This window comes from Marmota flaviventris, chromosome 17, assembly GCF_047511675.1.
Source record: "Marmota flaviventris isolate mMarFla1 chromosome 17, mMarFla1.hap1, whole genome shotgun sequence".
NCBI classification, from domain to species: domain Eukaryota; kingdom Metazoa; phylum Chordata; class Mammalia; order Rodentia; family Sciuridae; genus Marmota; species Marmota flaviventris.
Window position 1 is genome coordinate 29,713,027 of NC_092514.1, and position 21,352 is coordinate 29,734,378.

The 21,352-nt window shown below is 33.0% G+C and overlaps 1 protein-coding gene across 1 annotated transcript; it reads left to right on the forward strand.

Moving 5' to 3' along the window:
* The first annotated feature begins 812 nt into the window (after positions 1–812).
* Spata22 (spermatogenesis associated 22) lies at positions 813–18,847 on the forward strand. Its single transcript, XM_071603321.1, has 8 exons — positions 813–855; positions 2,566–2,694; positions 5,777–5,837; positions 5,959–6,054; positions 9,357–9,702; positions 12,544–12,670; positions 15,757–15,854; positions 18,656–18,847. The coding sequence occupies exons 1-8, from the start codon at positions 813–815 to the stop codon at positions 18,845–18,847; spliced, it is 1,092 nt and encodes a 363-aa protein (XP_071459422.1).
* The last annotated feature ends 2,505 nt before the right edge of the window (positions 18,848–21,352 follow it).

A 21,352-nucleotide genomic window follows, 5' to 3' on the forward strand; every position in this document is an offset into this window, starting at 1 on the left:
TTTTATTTTTACAATGATATTTGGAAGTTAATATTTACCTAAGTCCGATTTGCATCATTCCTTACTGGTGTTTATGTCTCTATGTATTATTGGGTAGGGAATTTGGAGCCGAAATGATCTTAATTTTAAGTTTGTATCTTTGCTTTTCACTCATGCAGTGGGCAAGTAGTTATTGAATTTGATTGAAATATATTAGGAGGCTATACTTGGAAAAATCACAAAAGCAAATACGTTGCAAAAGAAAAAAAATTACAGGAAAAAACCCCTTTACTTCGTTTGTTGACATTGCAAAAACTGAGTGGAAATTTATCTTTATTTATTTATTTGAATATTAAGTGAGGATTTAGTCTTTGATAGTCTCAAACTAATAGCCAAAGCATAGTGTCATGAAGTGCAACACAGACTATGGTCTCCTATGGCTAGTTCTGTACTTTATATTTCCTACCTGTGAGTTTGCCAATGCAGTAATCCATTTATCTGATTCAGAATTATGGCATGTCCTTAATTCTGAAGTAAATTGTATAGACAATATGAAAATATGCACATATTAGGAAGCAAGGTTATAATTATTTTGAACAGAGCTGGAAACATAAGTTTTGTTGTAAATACTTATTCAGAAGCAAAGGACTCCCTAAAATGTTTACATTATCAGATTTCAATGTAGCTTTCAAAGATAATTTTCATAATTAATATGCTGGGAATTTATTTTTGTTACAATATGAGTTACAGTGTTCTTTCTTTGAAGGTTTGGTCAAACATTCATTTTGTGAATGTAGAATGCAAAAGAAGATTATAGACTGATATAGAAAAAAATGAAGAGAAACTTAAATGAAAATTCAACTCGAAGTACAGCAGGTATTGAAAACTTCATTTTTGAAGCTTCTTTATTTTGTATATGCCATTTAAAGCTTGTGTAGTTTGTAGGTGAAACATTTTGGAAGGAACTTTAAGAAAGATGAAACATTGAGTCTTGCTTCTTTTTAGGTCCAAAGAGGTAAAGTAAAACTTACTCAACTAAAAGTATTTAGTGACAGAGGTGGGAGTAAAATAAAAACGTAGATTCACTCTGATTCTTCTGCAGATCCTATGTGCTTGAGTTGTTCTTTGCTTTTAAGATAAAAACAACTATATAGATCTATTTTTAGTTATATTTGTGACTGACTTGTTAAAAATATTTCCAGAAATACATATGTTTTCTAAGAGCTATTATTTCTATTTTCCTAACTTATTAGGTAATATAAGGACAGGACAAAAATGGTGAGAACCAGGTCAAAGAATCAATATGATGCACAATGAAGATAATAATAACTATTATTTATGGTGAACATTTTTAGACATTTAATTATTCATATTAATTTATTTAATTCCTCCACCAACCCTTTAAAAATAGATTATTATTATTGTCCCTGTTTTTCCTATAAGAAACCAAGACACAAAATGGTTAAACAAGAAATCTATTAAATGGTAGAACCAGGATGTAAACCTAAGACTGTGACTCTAGGGCTCATATCTTAATCATTATGTTATTCTCCATCTCAGCTTGTGTCATATTGGCACAAAGAGTTGAAGGAAATTGCCCATGTTTATACTTTGAAGTTGTAATCCAAATATATAATTATTACCTAGGTAGTCTCACTGAAGAGCTCACATAATTTAGTATTCCATTAGAAAGTTTTAGAGTCAGTATTCTGTAGTGTAGTGATCGCAGATAGCTAGATGATGGTCTAGTGGCCAGAGATCTGAACTAAGATTTAGGAAGCTTGGGTCCTATCTGGGTTCTTCCAGATACTTTCTTGGAAGTGATAGGCAAACTTTTTGGACTTCTTTTCCTCTGAGTTTCCTTATAAGATTTAAAATCTATATATTGTGACTTGTGGCCTGACTTGAGATCCTATTTCTGCTACCTTAGTAAGTAGAGTTAGTTTTTTTTTCTTTTTTGTTTGGATTTGATAGTGTCTCTCTCTAAGGCATTCTCAAAATTACATATAAAAATATCATTACAGACACTGGGGGTGCAGACTTTGGGTTCCAGACCAAATATGTTGAAATAAAATTTTATAAGAAAGGGTTTATGGTCTTAGTACTTGAGGTTAAGCAGAATTCTAGTTTAAATCTAAGTCAAACTAAACTTGAGAACCATACCCTAAAAGATGTGCTGGTATTATCCAAAGAGTGATTGGGGTTTTGAAAAACATGGTTCAGTGACCTCTGTTGTACACCATGGATTTTCTACAGTTGATAGGGTAATAGGTAAGCACATGAGAGAAATAAGGAAAACAGAAAGTGGAATGAGAGAAGAAATGGGAATAATTTCCAAACAGGAGGAGTTAAAGCAATGTTAAGATAGTACAAAAAGGTACTTTTTAGAGAGATAAATGAAGCTATTTAGGATTTTAAAAAGAATGTAAAAACCAATTCAAGGCCATAGAAATATGCCTATATTAAGTATATTAACATATGGAAGTAGACATTAAAATTGTGCATTATAAGTATTCTATAAGTAGATCTGATTATGTAGTAATTTATTTTCTGTTATGTACTAATTTATTGGTATATTCAATGTAGGTTGTTTGCCTGTACCATTGTTCAATCAAAAGAAGAGGAATAGACAGCCATTAACATCTAATCCACTTAAAAATGATCCAGGTATCAGTACTGCTTCTGACAGTTATGATTTCCCTCCAATACCAACAGGTAAGAAAAGGAGTAAGGTGAAATATTTCAGGAAACAAGAACTGGGATTGTAGAAAATTGCACGTTTTCTTTATAATGAGAGTAGAAAGATTTTTTTCTTCTTTTACTATCCAAATACAGAAATATCTTGGCTTTTCTTTATCATTCTGATACAGGAGTGTGAGTGTCTCTCTACAAGGGTTGCTTAGCATTTAAATGGAGTATCTTAGATTTGTTTTAATGAAGTAGTAAACTACATTGCAACATTTTTTTCCTTTTTCAAACAGATATAGATTTTTGTGATCTGTACATTTGGTAATAAAGAATGGAGAAACTCAAGTTGCCTCAGGAACAGGGATAAGTATGCATGGAACACAGGAAAAAATTAGATTTTAGGAAGGGTAGAAGCCCAGGAATTTTTGGTGCTTGGTTCTGATTTCTTTTGTTTTTGCCTTTCTTAATTGCTGGTTCTTTACTTTCTGCTATGGTGTGAAAATTCATATATTGAAACTTAATCAACAATGTGATAGTAGTATTAAAGGATGGGGGTCTGTGGAAAGTGATTAAGTCATGAAGGTTTTGCCCTCATGCATGGGATTCGGGACACACACTGTGCATGTTTCTGAAGAAGCTTTTTACTTCTTCTATCATGTAAGAGGTGCCATCTGTCAGATACCTAATCTATTGGTGTTTGATATGGGATGTCCCAACCTCCATAACTGTTCAAAAGTAAGCTTCTATTATTTCTAAAATACCCAGTAAAGGTATTATTTTGTTTTAGCAACCTAAATGGACTAAGGCACTCCTATCCAGTTTGTTTTCTTATAGCTTCAACTAGCACATGAACCATGAACTAAGTTGCCATTGCTAGGAGTTTACATAATCTTTTAGTTCTAGCTTTTAGAGGTAATTGATTGACTGTCTTCTGTATCTCTTAATTAAGTCCTGGAGGCAGGGAAGGGAGGCTTTGGTTCATTTTATCATTTAAGCAAGACCACTAAAATCCTGGCTTAGCTTCTAAACCACTTAGCTGTGGTGGTGAGTGCTGGGAGATATGTTTGCTAACTTTGTACTTCCCTCTGGATGAAGGCTTGGAAAGGCAGACATTTTAAGGTATATTTGGTGCAAGATGGCTGTATACATTTAAACTTGATAGATACTAAAAATTATTAATAGAATATTATGCAACTAGAATTTTTAAAGATCTTTATATACTTGTGTGAGTATATATACATGTATATATATATACTTGTATTGCATATATAATATATATATATATATACTATATACTTGTATATGTAACATACAAGTATATATGTTATATATATTATATACATAAGTATATGTGTTATATATACAAGTATATATAATACTATATATAATACAATATATCATAAATAATATATAATATATATTGTACAGAATATATATTATATATACTAATATTATGTATAAAATACATATTATATTACTAGCATTATACTATATTCAGTGTGTATATATGTATTATATGTTATATATAATATATTGTATTATATGTATAATTGTATGGTTAATTTATTATTTTCCCATAGACCTTAATGTAGCTCTAAAATGATTTTTTCTTTCATGTTAGAGGAATTCGAGGTATAAAGTTTCTATTATTCCCATTTTTATGTATAGAAAATTAGAAATTCACATGGGTAGACACAAGTCAGCATTTATCCTCTGTCATTTAAAAAAATTTGTACTATTCCTCTAAAGACTAGGAATGGAACCACCATTTCTTAGTATTTTTCCTTAAGAATTACAGTTACCATACTGTAGTGAGACATGTATAATCATGTTTATAGCAGCACAATTCACAATAGTCAAATTATGGAACCCACCTAGGTGTTCATCAGTGGATGAATGGATTAAGAAAATGTAATATATATATATATATATATATATATATATATATATATGCATGTATATATGCATGCAGTGAAGTTTTATTCAGCCACAAAATAAAAATGAAGTTATGCCATTTGTAGGGAAATGGATGGAACTTCAGAACATTATGTTAAGCCAAATAAATCCAACCCAATTCAGTATGTCAAGGGTCATCTGTCTTTTCTCATGTGGAAGCTAGAGAGAAAAAAGGAAAATAATGTGTGGAATATGTGTATGTAGTGGGGGTGGAATCTCATGAAAATTAAAGGGAAATCAGTAGAGAAGAGGAAAGGGACCATGGAGGAGGAGGAAGAGTGGGAAAGGGGAAGTATTGGGAATTGATAGTAGCCAAATTATGTTGTTACATTGTATGTATTTATGAATATGTAACAACAAACCCCACCATTATGTACAACTATAATGTACCAATAAAAATATGGAAAAAATAAAAAAAGTTCACCACCACTTAAATTTTTTTCTAAGTAGCATGAATGTTGACTTTGAAAACTAATAAGTATGAACTACTTCATAAGGAAATGTTCATTTTACTCAATTCTGAACTCTTCAAGCTCTGACTGAGATTACTATTTGTCATAGAAAGATCTTACACTGGATAAGGAAAAGTACTACATCAGTGTTTTCCAAATTTTTGTCTTGACTCAAGAGTTGGGCTGAGATATAACCAATCTGTAAAAAAAAGAAATAGAAGAGACTAGAGTATAATAGAAAAGATCAGTGTGTGACATACATAATAAGGATAATATTTGATGGCGAAATTTTGTTATGTTCTCTTATCCTCTTTTTGTTTGCCTCTGTTCATCTCTCTTAACACACATTATGTATGTGTCTGTTATGGATTATGATGATGTATTTCTTGCTGTGGGGTGGAATAAAAAATTGGGATAGACTGCATTTATGTTATAGAGTATAAGAAACAATATTAGAATTTTTATGCTACAAAGTATAAGATTCTATATTAGAATTTATTAGTTTTGCTTACAGTACAAGGGGGAGGAAAGATATCTATGAAAATCAATAAGGAAGGCTATTGGCAAATTCAACAATAAAGTGCTATTGAAAAGGATTCCTTTCTCTTAAAGTTTTTACATTTCCCAAGTTAAATAATAAATATGAATTAGTTATTTTGAACAATGTTACCTATTTTACTTTTGTTTGTGTTCTTATTGAGATTGGGCCTGGGAGGCTATGAATCAAGAGTGGGCTCCTTTAACAAAAACAATGAACACAAGGTATGTGGAGAAAAATAAAAGCTAATAAATGTGTGTCTGATGCCATTTTTCTGTGTGTGTTTTACATTTATTGATTTGAAAACAAATTATTTATATTTAACAAGACATATTTCCTTGAAAGCCAAATACCACCTTCAGTTTCTCATCCCCTGAGAAGTCAAGATTCTATTCCTAAATCAATTCAGTCAAATACTGCAAGAAGCCAAAGTGGTTGGAGGTGAGTCTACTTAAAATTTGTCTTCTATTCTTTTTGTCTTTTCTCTCTCCTCCTCTTTCCCCCCTCCTTTAACTTTTCCTAATTTTTTAGATAGAATTGCATTTAGGAGATTTCTATGTTAGTAACTGTGGACATTCTCATTGTACTTTTAAATCATCTCTAGATTATATACAAAACTAATATAATATTAATTCTGTGTAAATAGTTGTCATACTATATTGTTTAAGAAATAATGACAAGGAAAAAGTCTGTATTTGTTTAGTACAGATGTTATTTTTTCCAAATATTTTTGAGCTGTGGTTGGTTGAATCTGTAGATGTGGAGATCTATGAGTACAGACGGCTGACTGTTCTCTGTTTTTCTATACATATTTACCTTTGCCAGTGAGTTTCATATATGTAATCTCATATTGCTTTTTAGCATCTTTCTGTTTCAACTTGAAGAACTCTAGTATTTCTTGTAATATATAACCTGTTGAGATCTTTCAGTTCCTTGGCAATTGCTGGTAATGTAACCTAAGCTTAATAAATGCTTGTGAACCAGATGTTTCCACATTTACAGGCATTTGGTGAAGGGAGAAGAGAATTTTACTTTCTTTCTCTTAAAACTAGCATGTTGTCTTTTATTTTGTATCAGTGTGCTTCTCTACTCCAGTAGCTTCCATTCTCTTTAATGATTTTGGCTTTGAACCTAAGTTCTAACTTCTCTAAGGTTTCTAGTCTCACTTCTCCAATAATTATGTCCAGCAATTTGCAGAATTTTCATAATTTTTAAATATGTTACACATATTCTCTTAGAGAATGTTAGAACAGTATGTATTATAAAATTTACAGTATAAATTTTAGAAAATGTTAAAATAATACACATGAATTTTTGGTTGATTTTTCATGATGTTTTATGGTAGTTTAAGGAGCTTTTATTTTCTGCTACTCTGAATTGTGAGTGATTGAGTATAGTTCAGTAGGTTATTCAAAGTGTAGGAGGTTTATTTAGAATAGCAATCATCAAAAACACAAATAATAATAAATGTTGGCAAGGATATGGTGAAAAAGGAACTCTGTTGGTGGGATTGTAAATTAGTACAACCACCATGGAAATCAGTATGGAGTTTCCTCGAAAGACTGGGAATGAAACTACTATATGGACTGGGGTTTTGGCTCAGCGGTAGAGCACTCGCCTGGCAAGTGTGGGGCCCTGGGTTTGATCCTCAGCACCATATAAAAATAAATAAATAAAATAAAGGTATTGTGTACAACTACAACAAAAAATAAATATTAAAAAAAGAAACTACCATGTTACCCAACTCTACCTTTCCTCAGTATTTATCGAAAAAACTAGAGTCAGCATACTGTAGTGATACATGCATACACATGTTCATAGCAGTGTAATTCACAATAGCCAAGTTATGGGAACTAGCTTAGGTATCTGTCACCAGAAGAATGTAAAAAGAAAATGTGGGATTTGAACACACTGGAGTTTTACTCAGCCATAAAGAAGAATGAAATTATATCATTTACAGGAAATGGATGGAACTTGGGAGCATTATGTTAATCAAAATAAATCATGCTCAGAAAGTCAAAGGGTCATGTTTTCTCTCATGTGTAAACTAGAGAGAAAAAAGGAAAAGAAAAACAAAAGGTAGAAGGAGCTCATGAAATTAAAAAGGAGATCAGTAGAGTAGAGAAAGGGGATCAGGGGGAGGGAGGAGGGAGGAAAATAGAGATACTGGGGAATTAAATTATGTTATGTGCATGTATAATATGCCACAAAGTATATCCCATTAGGGTCATCTACTATATTCTGATGATACATCTGGGGCTACAGGCCCTGGGTAGTGGGTGGCCAGTCCTACTTTCACATCCATATGGACTCAGCAACAGCTTGCTGTTGGGGATTTTGTTGACTATCTGGACCTATATTTTCTTCAACAAGAATGATTCAGGGGAGATGCTGCTACTTCCCTGCTTAGAAGCCCCTGCAACTTGGACTTTATGGTCTGGTTGGGGTGTTGAGGACATGGCTGAGTTGGATTGACTTCTGAGACACCATCTCTGTGTGGGCCCACTGCAAAGGTGAAAGGACTGTAGTTCTCTCAGGGATAGTTCCCAAGCTAGTAATATCTTAATGAGTAAAAATGTTGCTAATGTTAGATGTACTATTAAATAGTTGTGAAGCTAAAAGAAATCTTTCTAGACTATAAATAATAAAAATAATTTGAATAGCCATGAGAGAGGAAAGACAAAATTGTATTTCTGTACTCTCTACTGAAATAAAGTAACAAAATTGTTGTCATAGGAAAAGGAGGTGATCATTGTTGGAAAAAAGTCTTGAGTGTCAGGCAGTTAATAAATAATAATCCTAGTCATATTTTTCTTGGATATTATAATGTTTATGGTATAACTTAAATTTTTTAATTGTGATTTTTTTATTCCATCTTGTTCATATTTAATTTTGCACTTAATTTATTTAACTGTACTTTCCAAATTATTCAAGCTTCGGGTTCTAGAAAACCTAGATTTTTTTTATATTACTAGAAAATCTAGACCTTCTTTTGGATTATTTTCTTAAACAAGAGATGGGTTGTATTGATTGTCTTCTTGTAATAATACTGGTGATATTTCCAGGAAAATTATTCAGAATTAAGAACTTGTGACTTGCACTAGCTTTTTCCTTTGGAACTTTAATGTTTAGAAAACACCCTTCTGATTTTAGCCTCATTAACAACATGTTCTGATCAACTGCTACAACTCCATTTACATTAATGTAGTTAGTAAATACTATAACAGATTGATTAGTATGGCTTTTTAGATACACAGTAAAAGCACAAAATATCTAATTAGAGCTATCTACCCTGTGTATATTCATTTTGCTTGTGATTTAAAATCATTGATAAACCATGGCTTAACTTTAAAAATTTACTTTGTAGTAATTTAAAAATAAATGTATAAAGAATTAATAAGCAAAATCTTTCCACTTGGAGACAACCACTGTCACTTAAAGGCTGGCATAGTTTAAAAATATATGGTGTAGGTTTCTCTTGGTTCTAAACTTGTTAGTAACTTGATATATGACTTTGGGTACACTATTTCCTCACTAAGACTCTTTGTCCTCATCGGGAAAGAGAGGTAATTTATTGTAGAGTTGTCGCAATGATGTGTTTGGAATTTCAAACTAGTTAGTTACAAAGTAGTTTGTAAACTAGGAATTGCCATATAAATAAAATTTTTATGATTGCCTTTAAAAAAGTATAAAGAAAGAAATGTTTTTCCTTTTCCCCTTCGTTTTCTTTTTTCCTATTATATCTACAGAGATGACAACAAAAATACCAGCTTGAAAACTTGGGATAAAAATGACTTTAGACCTCAATGTAAAACAACAAAACTAGTGACAAATGATGGAAAAAATTCTTTTCCAGTGAATTTGGGAACTCAGATACCACAGAAACAATTAAGGGTATCTGAAACTCCTAATTTATCTTATCACAGAGAAACTGAGGTTCTCAGACAAATGTGTTCATCAAAAGTTTCTGGCTCCACAATAAAAGGCCCAGATAAAAACAGTGCATTACAGACATTTAAGCCCAATTTTCAACAAAATCAATTTAAGAAAAAAATGTTGGATGATATTCCAGAAGAAAACACTCTGAAGGTAAACATTTAAATATTAAAGAATGAATGAATGACTTATTTTTAAAATGTGAAGTAAATAGCTATTTAGAAAGTTATAGAGGTAAGAATATTTGAAATCAATCCCCTAGTATATGTTACTTGATTAGCATAAATATCCAGTTCCATTGGAGGGATGAATATTAGTTTGTAAAATATTTTCTTAGCAGGCAACTGCTCTTTTTCATAAATGCTTCAGAGTTTCCGAGTGGATTCGGTGTTTCACTGCTTACTGATTATTAGCATAACAATTTATTCTTTGCTTTCAGAAATTATCCAACTCTGTTTATCATTCTTACATATTTTTCCCCAACAGAGAACAGAAACATTTTTCTGTAAAGGGCCAAATAATAAGTATTTTTGGCTTCATAGGCCACACTATCTCTGTTGCAATTACACAACGATGTTACTCAACTCTGGCGCAGCCATAGACAGTATTTAAATGAATGGGCATGTCAGTGTTCCAGTATAAGTGTAAAGAAACATCAAAGATTAAATTTGGAGTACAGGCCATTGTTTGCTGATTTTTGTTTTATCATCTGGACCTATTCTACTTTACCAACCTCAGTATTTCACATTCCGCTAATTCTTCAATGTGCTAGTCATTCCAAACTCTGCACAGTTCTCCAAACAAACATGGCATGCATTCTAATTAATCCCTGCTTTGGTTTGTATTCTCTATATCTGTACCTCAGCTTCATATTCTCTTTATGCACAGTATTCTACTTATTTTTATAAAAGTCTTCTATATAGTATGTGTGCTGGTTATTCTTCCCTTTCTCACTCCCCTGGCCCATTGGATTCTTTATCTCTTCTTCTCTGTACCTTAGAAGGCTGAATCATCTACATAGTACCTCATCCTGGGATTCTTTTACCTGCTGGCTTTTGCTAAAGATCGCCCAATGGGAGTCATTGGGAGGACATCAAAGGGTGGGTGGAGAGGTTGTGTTTTCCCATTTTTCTCCCTACTTAAATGTTGTACTGATGGAAGTGGCTGTGTCCCTACATGACATAGTCTTTTCAGGAGTCTAGCTTTCATGGATTGGATAATTTTATTTCTTTCCTTGTTCTTTCTGCCTGGGAGTGGTAATAATTTCATACTATTGTTAGTCTTTGGGTGCTTAAGTTTGTTTTAGTCCATATATCTGTAAAAACAGTCTTTTTAGTAAGCCATCAGGGTAAATTCTGCTTTTCGAAAGAAAAGAGACTCTCTGGAAACCAGTATAGCGTGAGACCAATATAGCATGTTTTATAGTGATTCTCAACTTTATGATTCCTTGTACATAAATGATATGACATAGTCAACTTAGTAACAGTGACATTAATCTTCAACTGTAGTTTTATTAGAATTGTTGTTAGGAGGAAGAAAAGGGGCAAAGTAATTGTATTTTTTAAAAAAGAGTCCCATCAGGTGTTCTTACAAAACTCATCCTGACAAAATTGTCCCCACCCCACCTGAGCTGGGAAGATGAGGTCCAGGAAGAAGCAGTCCATGGAGAGAGGTGCTGTCTGCTAGGAGATAGAACTCAGGAGGAGATGCAGCCATATGCAAGCTTTTGGAAGATAGTTTATTGGAATTAGGGTAATTCATGGCTTTGTATTTGCCAAATTCACATGAAAAGAACATTATGGAGAGAATTGTGGCCAGTGTTTTATCTCAGAAATAACTAGTGCCTTTTTTTCATGATTTCTCTAGTCCCTGAGAAACTATGAGGGCTCAGCTGGTCTGTTAATCTATAGGACATTTTTATGACAATTAAAATATCACTCTAAGGAGGGTCTTTTGTTCCACTGTCAGGTTTTATTGGCTAGTATAAGCTAATAAAACGTAATAAAATTATACAGCTCATATTACATTTAAAACATAGATTTGTAACACTAAGGCTATACCCAGAAAATATACTGGACTTTGGTGTCAACCAAACAAAATTAATCACACAGATCCTTAATATGTGATTATAATTTTTCCCTAAGTGTAAGTTTCTTTGTTTGAACCACTTAACAAGTTTCATCCTCCACAACATGATGAAAATTTTAACAGCAACTAAAATTCATTTTATATTCTTTTGTCAGACACTTGCAATGGTTGAATATAAATAAATCTAACTCCTTTCAAAAAAAATTGTCCCCACCCTTAAAAATTAGTATCTTACATTATATTCTTAGTTTGATCTGTAAAAATGCTAAACACATTTCTACCTTAGGGTCTTTACACTTGCTATTCTCTCTGCCCCACTTCACCATCCACTAAAAATAATAATCTCTCTCTTTGTCCTTTTATCTTGTTTTTTAAAAATACATAGAATATATCAATTCTTAATGTTCTGTTATGTATTTATTTATTGTATGAATCCCCTTTTAGATTATAAAATATGTGAAGGCTGATATCTTGTTAGTTTTGTTCATTATTGCTTCCTTAAAAGCTATGTTTGGCACACAGTAGGTGCCCAGTTAACACTTTTGAAGTGAATCAGTGAATGTGTGTGATTCACCTCCTTGTGTGGAGCACATTGGAGAAAGTGTTTTACTCACAGGTCTATCACAGGATGTGGCACATGATGCTTATTGAATGAATGAACAAATGAATGAGTGGATGAGTGCTGTATAAATGATTCTCTTCTTGATTGCCTCTGAGTGCATCCTGGTTTATCCTTCTATAATATACTAATGATGGTTTTAATTTGGGGAAGTAATTGTATTGAAACTTTTAGTACTTCTTTTTACGTATTTACTTATAAAGACCTAGAATCTTTACATAGAAGGTAAAAGTATATGAAGAGAAATAGAAAGATTTTTCTAATGTTATGTTTTTATTTTTCAAAAGGAAGCCTCATGTCAGTTACAGTTAAAGGAAAAAAATAATTCTCTAAGAATTATTTCTGCAGTTATTGAAAGCATGAAGTATTGGTGTGAACATGCACAGAAAACTGTACTTCTTTTTGAGGTGTTGGGTAAGTATAATACTTTAAAAATATGTCAGGTCATACTGTCTGGACAAGTTTTTAATATTGATAGGAATATCTAAGGGATCTTGAAGAAAAAAATTTTGTGAAAGGAAAATATGTTTTATTAGAATTTTTTAAGTTCTTGGTTGGGTGTGTCATTGATTTGTATGAGTTAAGTATTTGTGGCAGTATTCTTCTGATTTATAGTGTTATAATTGAAAAGACATTTGCATGTAATCTATCCTCTTGAGTTATATGAGGAAATTGGCCAAATAATTAAAATAGACTTGATTAAAATTATGAAGCTAGTTAGCAGCAGAAATTAGCCTAGAATCAAAAACAGCATACTAATGGAGCACAGCCACATCAGTGTTTATAGCAGCACAATTCACAATAGCTAAACTGTGGAACCAACATAGATGCCCCTCAGTAGATGAGTATATAAAGAAAATGTGAGATATATATATATATATATATACACACACACACATACACACACACACACACACACACAATGGAACATTACTGAGCAACAAAAGAGAATAAAATCATGGCATTTGCACATAAATGGATGGCCTTGGAGAAAATAATGCTAAGTGAAGTTAGCCAATCCAAAAAACCAAATGCTGAATGTTTTCTCTGATATAAGGAGGCTGATTCATAGTGGGGTTGGGGGGGCATGGGAGGATTTGACGAACCCTAGATAGGGCAAAGAGGTGGAAGGGTAAGGGAGGGGTCATGGGAGTAAAAAAGATGGTGGAATGAGATGGATATCATTATCCTAAATACATGTATGAAGACACGAATGGTGTGAATATACTTTATTTACAACTAGAGATATGAGAAATTGTGTTGTATATGTGTAATATGAATTGTAATGCTTCTGCTATCATATATAACAAATTAGAATAAAAACAAATTTTAAAAAAAGAATCTAGAATCTGAATCTCCTTATTCTAAATCTAGCATTTGAAGCAAAGCTCATCCAAATATAAATTAAATCATATTTGAAATACTCTGAAAGAACATTAAGAATACTGATAAGAATAACCACCCTATAACTAATCTGTTTTCTAAATTAGCATTTAAAAGTAGGTGAGTTTTGTAGAATGTTTCTGGAACTTGATCTTACCTAGAATGAAGAGATAAACAAGTAAGATTTGAGATTCAAAACATATTTATTTCCATTATTTAAATTTAATAATAGTATTTATTTAAATTACAAAATAATCCAAACATATGGAAATGTACAGAGAATATAATAAATATCCATATGACCATGTCATAGGTATATTTGATGCCCCTGTATATTTGCCTCTCTAGAGAGAGCTACTGTAGTATCTTTTATGCCCATGATTTTTATCATTTTATAGTATACATTTGATTCCATAAGCTTATATTTTTGGTTTATGTATTATAGAAATACAAAGCTTGCATTTTCAGCCAGTATACTTTTTGAGATTTAGATATGGTGTTTCTTCATTGTTTTAACTTCTATCTTGGGTAGTTCTTTCCCTCTGAAATAAAAGTCTTATTTCTGCTGCTCCCTGAAGTATATTCAAAGAATTGCAGTTTTCATAATAGTAATGACAATTGCAGACTTAATAATATCTATGGTAGACAGACTGTTGGCACCTCAGATGTCTGTGTCCGAATTCCCAAAGCCTACGAATATTACCTTATGTGGTTGAGGGACTTGGATGATATGGTTAAATTAAGGATCTCAAAGTGGGAAGATTATCTTGGAAATCTTGGTGGGCCTGACATAGTTACAAGGGAAGCAGGAAGGTCAGAGTCAGGGAAAGATTGGAATATATTATCCTGCCAGCTTTGAGTTAGAGGAAAGAGTCATAATTCAAAGAATGCAGTGTCTAGAAGCTTTCAAAAGGAACACGACCTTGCCTGACCTGTTTTAGATTTACACCACATTGTCACATTTTTAGATGAATTTCTTTTGGTTGCTCTTTCCCAGAAATAAACTAATGGACTTTTGGGTATCATTATTTCTGAATGGTAACATACCCATCACTGAAACCCTGATCTGTGTATCTGGGGAATGGAATATGCTTTGGCTTAAGTCACAGGTCACCCCTGGATCTGTGGGTGAGAACAAAGCTCACCCACATCTAAAAATAGAATAGATGTGGTTTCCAATAGAGGTTTCCTAAAGGAAAATCTGGATCTTATTAGGATAAATGTAAGTGAACCTCAAAATATCAAATGCCTACTACTAGTAGATGTTTACTGAAGGAATAAACAATGTAATTTGATAAAAATTTCTGAAGATAAGCATGGATTAGTATTTGTATTTTACAGGTAAAGAAATAGCTTTGTAAAGAGGTTGAACAGTTTGCTCAAGGGGAAGGAAATGGGGAGATATAGGTAAAAGGGTACAGATTTTCAGTGTTGTAGGGTAAACTTAGAGATCTAATTAATGTATTCATGGAGGAGTATAGTTAATATATTGTATGTTGAAAAATTGAAGAGAATAGATCTTAGGTGCTCTTTCCACATGAAAAAAGGTAACTATGGAAGGTGATGGATATGTTAATTTGCTTATCTGTACTAATTATTTCACATTTTCAGTACCGTATATGTATGTATCTTGTTATATACCCTAAATAATACATTAAAAATAAATTTAAAAACCAATTTCTTGAAGTTACAAAATATTAGTAAGTTGAAGAACTGGGACTGGAATGCATGACTTCTGATTATAATTCAGTGTTTTTACATTAAGCTGTCATGCTTATTATAATAATGTACTTATTATTATAATACAGTAGACTGGTCTGGGGATTTAACCACTATAGAGAACACGGTCTATGGAAAAAGTTTCAGATGGCCCACCATTGCCAATTGTACGAACTTGATATATAATCTGTTTCTAAATAAGAAAGGGCTCAAATATTTACTTTTCCATAAAATTGTTTCAGAAATATCATTCCTTTTAAAAATGTCTTCTTTATTACTATAAATAGAACTTTAAGAGGTTGATGTGGGAGTTATTTAAACATAACTTTTTGTTACATTTTATTTTATTTATTTGCATTTCTAATGTTGATTTTCCCCCTTATTTCAATGTGGTTTAGCTGTACTCGATTCGGCTGTTACACCTGGCCCATATTATTCAAAGAATTTTCTTATGAGAGATGGGAAAAATACTCTGCCTTGTGTATTTTATGAAATCGTGAGTATTTTTTAAAGCATTCTTTGCAAAGACCATGCCAACAAAACAAAAAATGCAGGCTGTGATTTCAGTGTATTAGAAATTCAATTTGTTTAGTACTTGAAACATTTTGTTTGCTTGTAGTTCAGATATTAAAGTTATTTACTTAATCTGGAGAGCTTCCTATGTGTCAAGCACTGCATTGGATGCAAAAGATATAATGTGAAATACAGTGATAAATGGCTTCTTCTCCTAAAGAATTTCTAATTTCAAATAGAAAGACAAATACATAAATGTTATAATGTTATATGATAGAGGTATAAGAAGGATGCTACAGATGTAGATAAGAAGAGTGGGCCAGATCAGAGAAGGATGTTCAAAGAGATCATCACCTGTATTATCTTAGATATTTAAGAACCCATAAGAGCCAAATAAGCCCAAGTGTTGGTAGGGCAATAGGTGGGGAAGATTCATTTTAAGGTGAGGGGGCAACATATGGCAAGACATGAAGCTAAGAGAAAGTCTGACTTGTTCAGGGAGCTGCAAGTAATATATAATTACTACAATGAGAAATTAGTAAGTGAAGGGGTTGGAGGTATGGGATTCTGAAGTTAAAGCAGGAGTGGCTTGGGATATAAGCAAAGGCTAGGTAACAAAGGCTAGAGATCCCAAAGGAGGCCGGAGACCTTTTAAGACCTACATGTTTTATGAAAGGTGTTGATTTTAATTCTGAAATTGGCCTCAATTCTGAAATCACACTTGGATTCCAATGTTTAGTATACTTCAGTATTTACCAGCTTTATGACATAAGTAAGCTGCTCAAACTATTTGAGCTTCAGGTTTTTAAATATCTGCAAATGGGGAGATGAATTCCTGCTTTGAAAAGTTGTTGTGGAGATGAAACGATAAAACAAATGCACAGTGCCTGACACACAGTAGGTGATCAAGAAATAGTAATTGTCATGTTAATTATTTTAATATCTTGGATGTTTATTTTTTCCAGTGTAAGTATTTTTTAAAACCCTGTTATTGAACTATAACATATACAGAAAAGTACACTATTTCTAACTGTATAGTGATATGAAGCATCAAAGTGAACACTTCCCAAGTTAAGAAGTAAAATGTTGTTGTCATCTCTGAAGCCCTATTGAACTTCTTCCCATAAATTGTATCATATGGTATATCTTTTGAAAAATGTGTGGTTGTTATCACTCAACACAATGTTTGTAGGATTCATCTATGTTATTGCATGCAGCTATAGTTCATTCATTTATGTTGCTATGTATTTGGTTATGCAAATATTCCACAATTTGGAATTTTATTGTATTGTTGATGGACATTTGGGCTAGTTAAAAGGTTTTTTTGCCGTTATGAATAATAAGCATAATGAATATGAACTTTTTTGTATATATTTCTTGTGCATATGCATGCATTTCTGTTTGGTGTATCTGTAGAAGTAAAATTGCCACGTTATAGAGCTAATATAGTGGTTATTGCCAAAGGATTTTCCAAGGATTGTATCAGTTCATACACCAACAAGGAGTGTAGGAGAGTCACGGTTTCTCTGCATTCTGTTTTTTTGTGTGTGGTGCTGGGGATTGAACAAGGCAACACTATACCAACTGAGCTATATCCCCAACCCCTCTCTGCATTCTTATCAACACTTAGTATTGTCTTTTTTATTGTAGCCTTTCTGAGCAAGTTAAATGTTCCTTCATTTCTTTGCCTGGTGACCAGTGTTGCTGAGCACGATTTCATATGTTTATTGGCCATTTAGATAACTGCTTTTGTAAAGTCTGTTAGGTCTCTTGCTTTTTTCCAATTGAATTACTGGTCTTTTTCTTATTGATTTATGGAATTTTTTTGAAAAGCTGTTCTAGGCACAAACTTTTTGTTAATATTTACTTCAGATATTTTTCTCATACTCCATGGTTTGCTTTTTCACTTTTAATGGTGGCTTTAATGGAGGGAAATTCTTCATTTTATTGTAGTCCATTTTAAAAATCATCAAGTCTTTTCCTCTGTTTTAAGTCATAACCTTTTAGTGAAAGAAGTTTCTGAATGCTTTAGTTTTATTCATGATTGAGGGGGTTTGGAGATTTCTGGTCTTTTATTCTGATTCACTAGTTCCCTTAAATGTGTAGTTTTGTTTTGGTTCCAACCCTAAACCTGGGGTGGGGTGGGAGTGATTGCTAGAATCTCTTTTCTTGGGATCATCAGACTCCATTTTTTGTTTTCCCAGCTCTAAGACTGTTAAAAATCTCTGCTCACTTCTTAGATTCTAAATTACCTTTCTGTAATGGCAGATATCTTAAGGGAGAATGCATCCCCAAATCAGGCTTCATCTTGAACTTTCATGCTGTCCAGATGAGGTTTATGTAACTCCTCACTGCTTTGATATGTCTGATGCCTATGCAGGGGATTTTAAACATTTTTTTTAGTACAGCTATTCTACTTCTCAGCTGGTAGTTAGTTGATATGAACCACCTTTTTTCTGCCATGTACTGAAAGTGGAACTCTTGACAGTCTGACAGAAGAATGGATAATTTATGTGCCATTACATTAAGAATTATTAAGTTATTTAATAAGCAGCATCTTGCTCTATCTTGTAAGAAGCCCTGTCCAAGTTCATGTCTTTACTCTGTGACGGGGCATCCATATATGACTAATTGTCATAGACTTTGTCAGCAGTGGGGCCCTGACTCAGGTGAGGAAAGTATAATATTTGGGGTGATTATTTCTAGTTGTTACATTATTTGTTAAAAAATTAAAATTTAGATGAAGTAACAAGTTTTAAAAAATATTTATGTTTTGAAAAACAGGATCGTGAACTTCCAAGACTGATTAGAGGCCGAGTTCATAGGTGTATTGGAAACTATGACCAGAAAAAGAACATTTTCAAATGTGTTTCTGTCAGACCAGCATCAGTTTCTGAACAAAAAACTTTCCAGACATTTGTTAAAATTGTAGATGCTGAGATGAGTTATTATACTAAAGTAATGAATGAAATTTAGATAGTATAAATTAAAGCATTTTCTGATATTGTTTAATTTTTTGTTTGTATAGTTATGGAGCTACTGTGTTTCTGTGTTTTACTTCTTGAATTAAAATGTTTAAATCCTTTTAAAAACGTGGAAATAGTTTTTGAAAGATGGGATGTATTTACTAAAATTCAGTGACCATTTTAGATAAAAATGCCCACTATAATAAAAATAGACGGATACTTTCTCAACATGGGATAATAATATATCTGAGGCAGCCCAAAAGCCAGTGTCTCACTGAAGGGGGATCACTGAAGGCATTGTGACTATCAGTACCATTCTTCTTAAGTACTATTATTAAACATTGTTCTGGAACTGCTGGTTTATGTGGTTCATTTAATTACTTCATTTTTTAAATTTCAAGAACAGCATTTTATTCTTCTGGTGTATAAAATACGAGGAAAAAGTTAAATCAAGGACTTAAAAGATGCTTGCTTAATATAGTTTTAAACTATAAAATTATTTCTCTGGAGGCAACTAACCTTACATAGCTTCAATCACAGTTCAACAGAGATACCAAGAAACACATCCTGTGTTCCTTTTCCTTGGTATCAATTTATTTCATTTCATTCTATTCCTTCTATTCTGTATCTTATATCACTTTCCTTTCTTCTTTCCCAACCCTCTTTCTGCCTTTTGGACAGGCTATTGCAGTCAGATCCCAGTTGGTGTCTTTCCTTGGTGGTTAGGATAGTAGATAGATGAAGAGATATGGACTAGTGATATCTCCTAAAACTTTTTTTTTTATATTAGTTGTTCAAAACATTACATAGCTCTTGACATATCATATTTCATACATTTTATTCAAGTGGGTTATGAACTCCCATTTTTCCCCTGTATACAGATTGCAGAATCACATCGGTTACACATCCACGTTTTTACATACTGCCATACTATTGTCTGTTGTATTCTGCTGTCTTTCCTATCCTCTACTATCCCCCCTCCCCTCCCCTCCCATCTTCTCTCTCTACCCCATCTACTGTAATTCGTTTCTCTCCTTTGTTTTTTTCCCCCTTTCCCTTTACCTCCTCTTATATGTAATTTTGTATAACGATGAGGGTCTCCTTCCATTTACATGCAATTTCCCTTCTTTCTCCCTTTCCCTCCCACCTCTCGTCCCTGTTTAATGTTAATCTTCTTCTCATGCTCTTCCTCCCTGCTCTGTTCTTAGTTGCTCTCCTTATATCAAAGATGACATTTGGCATTTATTTTTTAGGGATTGGTTAGCTTCACTTAGCATAATCTGCTCTAGTGCCATCCATTTCCCTGCAAATGCTATGATTTTGTCATTTTTTAGTGCTGAGTAGTACTCCATTGTGTATAAATGCCACCTTTTTTTATCCATTCATCTATTGAAGGGCATCTAGGTTGGTTCCACAGTCTAGCTATTGTGAATTGTGCTGCTATGAACATCGATGTAGCAGTATCCCTATAGTCCGCTCTTTTAAGGTCTTTAGGGAATAGTCCAAGAAGGGGAATAGCTGGGTCAAATGGTGGTTCTATTCCCAGCTTTCCAAGGAATCTCCATACTGCTTTCCACATTGGCCGCACCAATTTGCAGTCCCATCAGCAATGAACAAGTGTACCCTTTTCCCCACATCCTCTCCAGCACTTATTGTTGTTTGACTTCATAATGGCTGCCAATCTTACTGGGGTGAGATGGTATCTTAGGGAGGTTTTGATTTGCATTTCTCTGACTGCTAGAGATGGTGAGCATTTTTTCATGTACTTGTTGATTGATTGTATGTCCTCCTCTGAGAAGTGTCTGTTCAGGTCCTTGGCCCATTTGTTGATTGGGTTATTTGTTATCTTATTGTTTAATTTTTTGAGTTCTTTGTATACTCTGGATATTAGGGCTCTATCTGAAGTGTGAGGAGGAAAAATTTGTTCCCAGAATGTAGGCTCCTTATTTACCTCTCTTATTGTTTCTCTTGCTGAGAAAAAACATTTTAGTTTACGTTGTTATTGTTGATTCTTGTTATTAACTCTTGTGCTATGGGTGTCCTATTAAGGAATTTGGAGCCCGACCCCACAATATGTAGATCGGAGCAAACTTTTTCTTCTATCAGATGCAGTCTCTCTGATTTGATATCAAGCTCTTTGATCCATTTTGAGTTAAATTTGTGCATGGCGAGAGAAAGGGATTCAGTTTCATTTAGTTGCATATAGTTTTCCAAGCACCATTTGTTGAAGATGCTATCCTTCCTCCATTGCATGCTTTTAGCCCCTTTATCAAATATAAGAAAGTTGTAATTTTGTGGATTGGTCTCAGTGTCCTCTATTCTGTACCATTGGTCCACCCGCCTGTTTTGGTACCAGTACCATGCTGTTTTTGTTACTATTGCTCTGTAGTATAGTTTGAAATCTGGTATCACTATACCGCCTGATTCACACTTCCTGCTTAGAATTGCTTTTGCTATTCTGGGTCTTTTATTTTTCCATATGAATTTCATGATTGCTTTATCTATTTCTATAAGA

What these genes read in the sequence shown, in the direction of transcription:
- Spata22 (XM_071603321.1), top strand. Translation starts at nt 813, where the DNA reads ATGAAGAGAAACTTAAATGAAAATTCAACTCGAAGTACAGCAG. An exon ending in ACAAAAACAATGAACACAAG is followed by an intron (nt 5,838 to 5,958) that starts GTATGTGGAGAA and finishes TTTCCTTGAAAG; the next exon opens with CCAAATACCACCTTCAGTTT. An exon ending in ACTTCTTTTTGAGGTGTTGG is followed by an intron (nt 12,671 to 15,756) that starts GTAAGTATAATA and finishes AATGTGGTTTAG; the next exon opens with CTGTACTCGATTCGGCTGTT.